Here is a 9636-nt window from a genome sequence, read left to right on the forward strand (position 1 = left end):
AAACTATTTGGTTACAAAACTGCAAGTTAGGTATCTCCATTGAAATTATATGCAGCACAAGGTTTCTTAGATGATAGAATCTGATGTAGGGTTAACTGCTTTCGATCATATTAGTTGCACGTAGCTCCAGAGCTCAATCGGTTAGGTATAGTGGTTGTTATGAAGCTCAAGTTAGGTAAAAAAGAATAGATGCATTAATTTTGCTGATTGGATGTCATGAAATGCTTCTGAACTTCTACGAAATTCTTATTGCCAATCCAAGATAGTCGTTAACTCACTGAAAATGACAGCGGATTTATTATTAGACAAACCTTTTTCTGTTATTAAGGATATAGCAAATAGTGCAGCTAGCAGCACCAGAATTTTTTCAAGAGAAAAATTAATGAAGATGACCAAGTCTATAACCATTTAATAATGTCACGTCTTTAACATTGATTTCAGTGTTATTTAAACTTTACTAAAATGGAGAGAAATGGTCTCAAATCTAATTACCAAATCACAATGGTTCTTTTCATTTCTGCATTATTAGAATCATTTTTAGTCATCAGAAGTTCAGTCACACAAACACATTAGTTATCAGTTTTTCTGAGATTCTGGATCATGTGATAAAAAAATGGCATACCAAAATTTTACTAAATCTTTGTCTGGCTATTTAAACGAGGAAACTAATTGGGTAGAATAAAATGATAAACCTCAAAAGTGATTATTGAATAAGTTAAATAACAACTTAACACAGAAAATTATAAAACAATAGTAGACATTTTCAAGATGTAATATTAGAGAATATCAAAAACAGAAAATAACTGTGAAAGAGGTACAAGTTTTTATGTCAGTTTAAAGTGTAACGATAAACAATGAAAACGTAAAACTGCTATAGTAAAACAATAAAATATCTAAATATAAGGAATTAAAATAAAAGGTGGTGAGCAAATTTGATTATTGTAAAAAAATGACTAAAATAAAAAAATATTATCGCTTTAGATTTTGAATTCTATGGCAATTTTAGCAAGGAGACTAATAGTTTAAAGGCATCTCTGTCAACCATCAACACACCAGCAATTTTATCACTGAACATCTGCGACTGAAGACTCTGTTAATACAACCCAATTCAAAACTCAATTTTCTGATGATTTTTTTTAAAATTTTTTTAATTCAAAACACTACTTTAATATACTTTTTTTGTAAAAAATGATCATATTCAAAGATCACATCATACTTTTACAGATGTAAGGACTCAACACATGTTAGTTCGATCAGATTATTTTAATGACTAAATTGAGAATATCTCAGCGCCAATTAACCATTATCCTAAAATAAAGAATAACATTATGTAAAAAGAGCATTTAGTTCAATATATGTTTTAAAAAACTATTTGGTTTTATTTATCCATTCAGTTCTTTTAATAAAGTATGTGACAAAGACCATCTGATTCGAGTTCCCATTTGAAAAATAAAATGAAAAATGATTTTTTTTCATGAACTAAAATTAACTTATACACAAGTTAAAAATAAAAAAAAAATTCAAAATATTTATATATGGAAATAGTTGTACATAAGTTAATTTTAATGGATACAAAAGTTAATTTCAACTTTTTTTTCTTTCTAATTTCTTTTATAAAAGGAGCTTAGAGGGACCCTGTTCCAAAATGCCTAAAATAACATTTGATAGTTTTTTTTCCATATATATATATATATATATATATATATATATATATATATATATATATATATATATATATATATATATATATATATATATTGAATATTGAATCGGGTCAGCCAATTATTATACCAGAAAAATTGATGAACTAATAAGATGTTCCATGTACTTAACCGTAAAAAAAGGTTGATTTTGAATCTGATGAAAACTATTCAACCACTTATTTTTTACTTCTTTTTTGGTATACAAAATATAGAATCTGACAATTTTAAATTAATTTAAAACTTTACCAGACATTTTATCGCATTTCATCACTTAATGTTATGCAACTTTTAGGATATTTATTTTTAACTGCCAATAGTTCAACTCAGATCAAAGTAATGAACCAATCAGTATTTCCCTCCATTCTATTATCAGTCCAATTTTGAGAATGTTAATGATTTTAACTGTATACAACTCTTTCTGCAGTTATAACCAAACGTGCCACATAAAATGTCTGAGAAGGGGAAAATTTAATGAAAAAACGAAGGAAGACAACAGAGAAGATAAAAGATAAAAGGGACCATCACCTTGATAATAAAAAACAGTGCTTGCCATTTATTTCGTGCCTAACACAATACCAAACCAAAAATTATGTGGACACTTAAGGCGCTCATTCAAATAGCTTCTTTAAAATTGGCAGTAGAGTAAACCAACAAAACATGTCTAACTTATGTTTCCACAAAAATATAAACAAGATGGTCCATCCAAGGCATACCATGTCCGTATGTATGAATAGTCCCAATTAAAATTTATGACAAATGGTTCTTTCTGCAACATGGTAGAAAATGAAAACTCTCACAAACACCCACTCTCTGCTATGCGCAAAAACGTGTACACACAGAAGTTTGTTGTCAGGAAGGTGCAAGTAAATACAAATTTTCCCATAAACAAATTAATGTAAAAAAAAGAGACTAAAATGAACCATATAACTTGAAAACAAAAGGTCAGAATTTTGATCTCTATAAATTGAGCCTAATTGGAATGGGGAGGCAACACTGATATTTATTGTTTTAACTTACTTTAGAAAACAATTACGTTTTTCATTCTAGGGTGATTATTTTTGAAGATAAACTAACCCAAACACATAATAAATAAAAAATTAAAAATTAAAAGGAAAATAAATTAATACCTTTAGATCCCACTCAAGCCAGTCTATGACCACTCCAATAAAAAGGCTGGTGACATGTTGGTCAGTCAATTTTGAACCAAAAGGCATTGCTGATTTTTATTAACAGAAATTGGAGGAATAATCTGGCATCAGAACCTGAGAAACCCCGTTGCCTATGTCCAGCCCCTGAAACTGCCCGATAGATTCATTCGACAACATTTCGGACATATCATAGGGAATGTCTAGATCAAACAGAGGCTCATTGGAAGTAGCCACATTAGATGAGAGTGAATGCATCTGCGGCATTTGCGTGGCCTGAAATGCAGTCTGCCCTTGTTGTGAATGATGTGAGAAGAACGGTCCTTGAGAATATGTAAGCTGATGCATTCCCAAGCCATAGTTATCAGCGGGCATAGCTATCTCTCCTGTTGCAATCCGCAGCCTACCGACTTCTTTCTTCAGTGCTTCATTTAGAGCTGTGCATTTTACAATTTTTGGAGGCAGGGGTTGAAGTCGTGAATATTATTTATAAATAACAATACATTAGCTGAACGTTTAACATAACAGAAACACTAATAGTGGTATATCAAAGATAACCAAGATATATGTAACACATTTCAAATATAAACGTGTAACTAGCGAGTAGCAAGTGGAAACAGGACAGCTTTCCTATGGAAGAAACGTACCATCACACAACTTAGCTTGTTGTTCCATGGCTTGTAACCTAAGCTTCAACTCCGTATTTTCAGAACTCAGACCAGTTGTATCTCTCTGAAAAAGATGTTTAAGAAAGAACTAGTCTCAGGTAGCATAACATGAAGCCACCCTAAAATGTATTGAGTTTAATGAATTTGAAACAACGTTCAATAAAGGAAACAAAAGCAAATTAATAAACGAAGACAAAATCACCAAACATGGGGTAAGTTACTATTCGTGCCTGACATTGAGAAAGCAGCCTACTCAAAATTTAACAGAGCAAATAAAGCAAATCCAACAGGAAAGGAATCCTATCATATCACCTGATCATCATGTCACAGAGACAATGAATTACCGCACGAAGGGATAGAACTGGGTGTGACTAGCTGACTACTGTGTAGATGCGAATGTGAGTTATGTGTCATGGATGCAACTAAATGTGGGATACTGGAATAATAAATAACACAAGAAGAATGCTAAATGCACACTTTTCAACATTTCATTGATCCCGCATGAATTTCACTGGGGTGCATGGGGAGAGAGCGCCACTAGCATTTCTTATGACACAGTTATCAGTAATCATATGCATTGATTCTCCCTCCCCGACTTTAAAGTAAGGGAGTCTAATATTTAAAGCATTACTTGTTGACTGTGCGATATACGAATGCCTGTGTATAAAAACACTTCTCATGAAAATACGTAAGAGTTACTTCTACGCATAACCACATTCATATCTTAAAATACAATAAGTTCTGGCTGTAAAACACAAGGACAACCAAAAAGAACATGTATTGCTTTGAAGAACTTAGGGAAATCTTATCTGAGCTTATGAAAATAGTTAAGAGTATCATAGTTTCCTTTTAACTTATTTCAGTAAGCTTCATGGTTGAGCTTATCAAAATAAGATTTTTTATCTTTGGTCAACTGTACCTTTTAGCTGAATCTAGGTATTTCCAACTGGAAACGAAGGACTAATTTTTCGATACACTGAGATTCATTTAAGGTTCTGACATCTCTCAGTAGATGTTTTCCATACGCATACTTAAAAGTTTATTTTATATGCTCGATAAGTGTATTGTTTTTTCAATAAGGTTCCAAAAAGAAAATTCAGGTAATGTCAAGTCATGTTGATGAATACGATGATGTGACCATACAGTGCATTCCAAAACGAAATTTTAAACTTAACCATAGCAAATATGAATTGAACTGTATCGAGTAAGTGTTTTAACTGAGCTATATCCCCAAACAAACACACCCTAAATTGGAGATAATCCAGGTAAGAGGATTTACTCAACGTGGTTACTTATGAATGAAGCAATGCAGATTTAAAATTGAAGTAGAGGAACCTGGAAAAGACTTAATTGAGCAGAGAGAGTGGTTGCTTCCGTTTGAAGGGATTGAAATTTCCTTTCAAGCTCCGACACGTAACAAGCTTTCCTCTCTTTGGAGCGCGCCGCGGATTGACGGTTAGCGAGAATCCTGCATCACATGCCCCATCCCCTTCAGTCACAACGCAAGAAAGTGACAATTGAAACCAGGAATTGAAATCGCAACGATATCACAATGTGAAAGAGAGAAAGGAACCTCTTGGCACGTTTGGGATCAACGGTCCAGAGTTCGGCGAGCTTATCGGGGGACAAGGCCTTCTTGGCCTCAATGCCTTCGAGCAGCGAGGAGGAAGAGGTGTCCGCGGAATTACTCCTCCGGTGACCCGAGCAGGCGGTCTCGTGCGGCGGAGATTCGGGTTTGGGTCCGGATTGGTTGGGCGGGGTGGGATCTTGGAAATGCGGGGGAGAGAGATCGACCTCGAGGTCGAAGTCGTCGGTGATCCGGAAATGCATCTCCGATTGGGTTCGACGGTGGTGAGGGAACGACATCGTTTCGGGGGGAGGGGTGATAGTGACCGGGTTGTCGGTATGTTCGGATCCGATGGGTATTAACCGGTCACTGGTCCGTTTCCCTCCCCTTTGGGCTCTCACTAACGCGGTCTCTGCCTACGGAGGGGATTCCAAACGTCGTCGTTTAGGCTTTTTTTTCTTCTTAACTGTAATGAATCAGAAAATGCCCTCATCATGATCTTCTTTTCATCTGTTTATTTCAGCTATTTTTTCATGTCCCGCTGTTGGCGTTTCTTCCTCATACCTCCCATTAACTATGCCCGCGATAAATAAATAAATTAATTAAATAAGTTTTTATCTATAATTATTTGACATTTTTATTTTTAATCTCTCCTTAATTTTCTATCTATATTCGGTGGCTCGAGTGGGTAAATTATGTTGTTAGGTTGATCAATGGGTTCACATTTGAGAAAGAGGAAATGATTAAGCAACAGATGATTTCTTGAACAAGTTGAATAAAAGAATTAAATTTCATTTGTGATCGTACAAAGTTGGATATTTAAATAATGCAAGTAGTTTCTAAAGTCTTAAATACAAATTTCGAAACATCGTGTAGTTTTCGAAGGTTAAATCATGTAGATAAAGTATTTGTTACTAGGTAAGTAATCATGCAGATATCCACTAATCAACTGTTATATGATTATGCTCATTGCAGAATAAGTCCCATTTATTTTAAAGAAATAGTTGAGTGATAATTAACATTAATTACAATTTATGCTCCAACGTTAATAATCTAATAACCATGTTTTATTAAAATATAGTTTAGATATATAACATTTTAAAGGGAATATTAAATGTAAAGTTATATCTCAAAATTATTAGTTTTATCAACTATATACTATTTGATTGTTTTTATCTTTAAATTAAATATTTTAGTTAGTTAAATATGTTTTTAATTTCTGAATTTTAATATAAAATTAAAATTTTTCTCTCTTTAAAATTTTAATAGTCTTTAAATTTTAAAATAATTAATATAGTCAATTAGATTAGTTTTCTTTTTAAATTGTTTTATATATTTAAATTATTTATACTATTTGACATTTATTTAGAAAGCGTTTAACAAATCAACAAAATTTAACATAATTAAATTAAAATGATTATATTAATTTTCTTTAGAAATAAATTATATTAAAATTTACAATTAAAACGAATTCTAACTTGATGTAAAAATTAAAAATTAAAAATATATTTATAAATAAGGTTTTGTATTCAGCTCATAAATATATATTTGAGAGCATAAATATATTTACTATGTGTTTCAGTAGGGATTTGTGTAGGACCGAGAGACTAACCTTTCAGACGTGTCTTTCTTGTTTCTGAAAGTTTGGATCGTTTGAACCGCTCGTTGTCAGTCTGGATCGCACCGTTGTCTTCTTGACCAGGAGGGGGAGGTATCTGCAAAAGGCACTTCGTCGCTCATGTTAGGAGCGGTTTAATGAACTGTTTAACACGGTTTAGTATTTAAGTCCTAATCGGACGTAAGTAGAACGTAGTGGAGTCTCAGTTGAACCTACCTGGCTTTTGGCCCTGTCATTGTATTTAAAAGTGTTTCATAGACCAAATAATAACAAACTTACTTGAAGATTCGGTTAGTTATTCATCAACGGCTTTATCAATATCTCTAATCAAATATCTTTGGTTATTTTAACCGTCTACTGGACTTTTGGCCCAATAATAAAATAAGCGCTGGCCTAATTATGGCCCAGCATTAATAGAGCCGTTTGCCTTGATTGGTCATAGTGGTGACCGAACAGTGCTGAGTGGATGATCGTTTGGTCTCTACTAGGTACAATACATATGCCCCCTAAGTCCTAGTTAAGCGTTCGACTTTAGTCATGATTAACTATAGGACTTGTGAGTTTTAGGGAGGTTGCTTTTAGTCGTTGCTTGTAAATGACCGAACGGTTTTCTTCAACTGAGGTCGTAGAATGCTGAGCAGAAGGGGCCGAATGGCCAAATACCTGAGACCGAATGGTCGAATACCTGTGAGGTTAACTGGCCGAGCACCTGTGAGGCCGACTGGCCGAAAATTGGAGAAGCTGAATACCTGTGATTCGTTCATCGCCATCAAAATTTCCTTGTTGACGAGAGCGATTTACCTCTTGGTCTTTATCTTCAGCCTTTTGGTTGACGAAAGGGTTTTACCTGGAGATTCGGTTAGTTATTCATCAACGACTTTATCAATATCTCTAATCAAATATGTTTGGTTATTTTAACTGTCTACTGGACTTTTGGCCCAATAATAAAATAAGCGTTGACCCAATTATGACCCAACATTAATAGAACCGTTTGCCCTGGTTGATCATAATGGTGACAGAACGGTGCTGAGTGAATGATCGTTCGGTCACAATACAATATATATTGGAGAGCATAAATATATTTACTATGTAATACAATAAATTCAATTATTGAAGGAACCATTATTTAAAAAGGTTGAAATTAATTAATTATATTATCTAATTTCAAATTATTATTTGTTGATTATGTTAGCTCAACATGAAACTTATTTTATCACTTTCTATAACACAATTAGGATAAATTATATAAGAATAGTTTCTAAACTTTGTTTTTTAATTTTAGTTTTCTCCTATGGTTTTTATTTTTAAAAATTTCTTTATTTGAAGTAGTTGCTTAGATCTTCTTTTGGTATAATTGATTTGATTATATTTTTTACTAATTGATATATGTTTTTATACGTGACTAGTTCTTGAATATATGCACATTGTTTAACTAAGAAAAATAACATTAAAGAAATAAGTATTTCAGTAATATATAAATAAACAAAATATTTATATGAAAATTATTTTAACACAACGTTGTCTAATTTGCATTAGTCATTAGCAACATATAAATCTCTATAACTTATAATGACATATAACAATTTTGTTAAAAAAAATGTCGGCATATATGACATCAATTTTCAAATAAAATTCTCATGAGACAATTTTTGAATAAAATTGTTGTCAAAATAAACTAATATGACAAATTTTTTTAACATTGAACATTGACAAAAGTGATTAGAACTATTGTTAAATTGGCGTTTCTAGTAATTTACATTTATCAATATAAAATTGTATAATAAATTGCAACAAAAATTCAAATTAAATTATACAAATTGGTTTGATTTGGAATTTATTGCGTTTAAATTGGTTTGATTTAGAGCCATCACCATCTCCAAATCTACCCACAAGGGGTGTAAAGTGTGTTTCTGTGCTTAAGCCATCAAAAGATACAATCCCTAGGACGTGCAAGTCCTTAAATAAAACATAAAAATAACAGAAAACAGGTCCAAGCCCATAAAAGTAACAGAAAACAGGTCCAAGCCCACGTCGTCGACGCTCAGCGCAAAATGGCGCAGCGGTAGCTGCGACACTCAAAACTGGCGCTCAGCGCAACTTTGGCGCTCAACACAAATTTTTCTGCACTCTGGTTGACTTTTCTGCACTCTAGTTGACTTTTCTACACTCTGATTGACTGGTTGACGTTTTTGCATTTTGGTTGACTTTTCCGCACTCTGGTTGACTTTTCTGCATTCCAACCATTCGGTACTTTAACTCTTCTTTCAAATCATTCCAATAGCCTACAAAGTCAAGGGAATCTAGCACAAAACCATTAAATTCACCTTCAACTCCCTTATTCGCAAAACTAAAGCAAAAAACATGAGTTAAAGCAAGTTTCTAAGTCAGAGAGGGTGTTTTTAATATCAAAATTAAGTATAAAAATAAAGGTTTTTCAACCGTTATCAGTTATCAACCTTATCTAGAGAAACTACTTGGTTGCTAACATGTCATAAACTCATTTTTATCACATTTGATATGTTCTTAGGCAATTGTACTGTTATCCCAGGTTGTCCAATACTGAGAGAAGGATTAAAGCTCGTACCTATTTCTCCTTAGCTCCAATCTTCTTGTTTAATTTGTTGAGATGACTTCCCTATTTGATTCTATTGTGAGGAGTTCTGGTAGTCTGACACTTACTTTCTTTGACCTCCTCCTAAAGTCACCTTTCTTATTGTTTTCCATCTCTCCTGGATGAGTGCTAGAAGCTTTTTCTATGAGTTTTATGCTCTTCCATTAATATTCTCCATGGACTTACCCAAGTCCCTACCTGTACTTGTGAGCATGTACTCTTATGTGTGCTTCTTATGTCTAGAGAGCTTGCTGGTTGAACAAATGACCTGTTTCATCAACTGGTTGTAGTAGTGCTTATTCATACTTTTAGCCCTTTTAAGGA

The 9636-nt window shown here is 33.1% G+C and overlaps 1 protein-coding gene across 2 annotated transcripts; it reads right to left on the minus strand.

The window, feature by feature from the left end:
• Positions 1 to 2297: 2297 nt before the first annotated feature.
• Positions 2298 to 5659, minus strand: LOC124827135 (bZIP transcription factor 18-like). Of its 2 annotated transcripts, XR_015784268.1 has the most exons (5): positions 5090 to 5659; positions 4852 to 4984; positions 3496 to 3580; positions 2831 to 3285; positions 2298 to 2513 (listed from the first exon to the last, which is right to left on the minus strand). XR_015784268.1 is itself a non-coding variant. In XM_047300131.2 (4 exons), exons 1-4 carry the CDS (start codon positions 5380 to 5382, stop codon positions 2930 to 2932), a joined length of 867 nt encoding a protein of 288 aa, XP_047156087.2. In that variant the 5' UTR covers positions 5383 to 5659; the 3' UTR covers positions 2298 to 2929. The 2 variants fall into 2 exon arrangements, 1 of the variants encoding a protein (XP_047156087.2); XM_047300131.2 differs by having other exon boundaries at positions 2298 to 3285.
• Between the last annotated feature and the right edge of the window lie 3977 nt (positions 5660 to 9636).

This window comes from Vigna umbellata, chromosome 2, assembly GCF_029865625.1.
Source record: "Vigna umbellata cultivar VRB3 chromosome 2, Vumbellata_1.0, whole genome shotgun sequence".
Taxonomy (NCBI): domain Eukaryota; kingdom Viridiplantae; phylum Streptophyta; class Magnoliopsida; order Fabales; family Fabaceae; genus Vigna; species Vigna umbellata.

Coding starts and splice junctions, on each gene's coding strand:
- LOC124827135 (XM_047300131.2), bottom strand. CDS start 5,382: ATGTCGTTCCCTCACCACCGTCGAACCCAATCGGAGATGCATTTCCGG. Junction 4,985..5,089: donor GATCCCAAACGTGCCAAGAG/GTTCCTTTCTCT, acceptor CATGTGATGCAG/GATTCTCGCTAACCGTCAAT. Junction 3,286..3,495: donor ACAAGCTAAGTTGTGTGATG/GTACGTTTCTTC, acceptor TAAAATGCACAG/CTCTAAATGAAGCACTGAAG.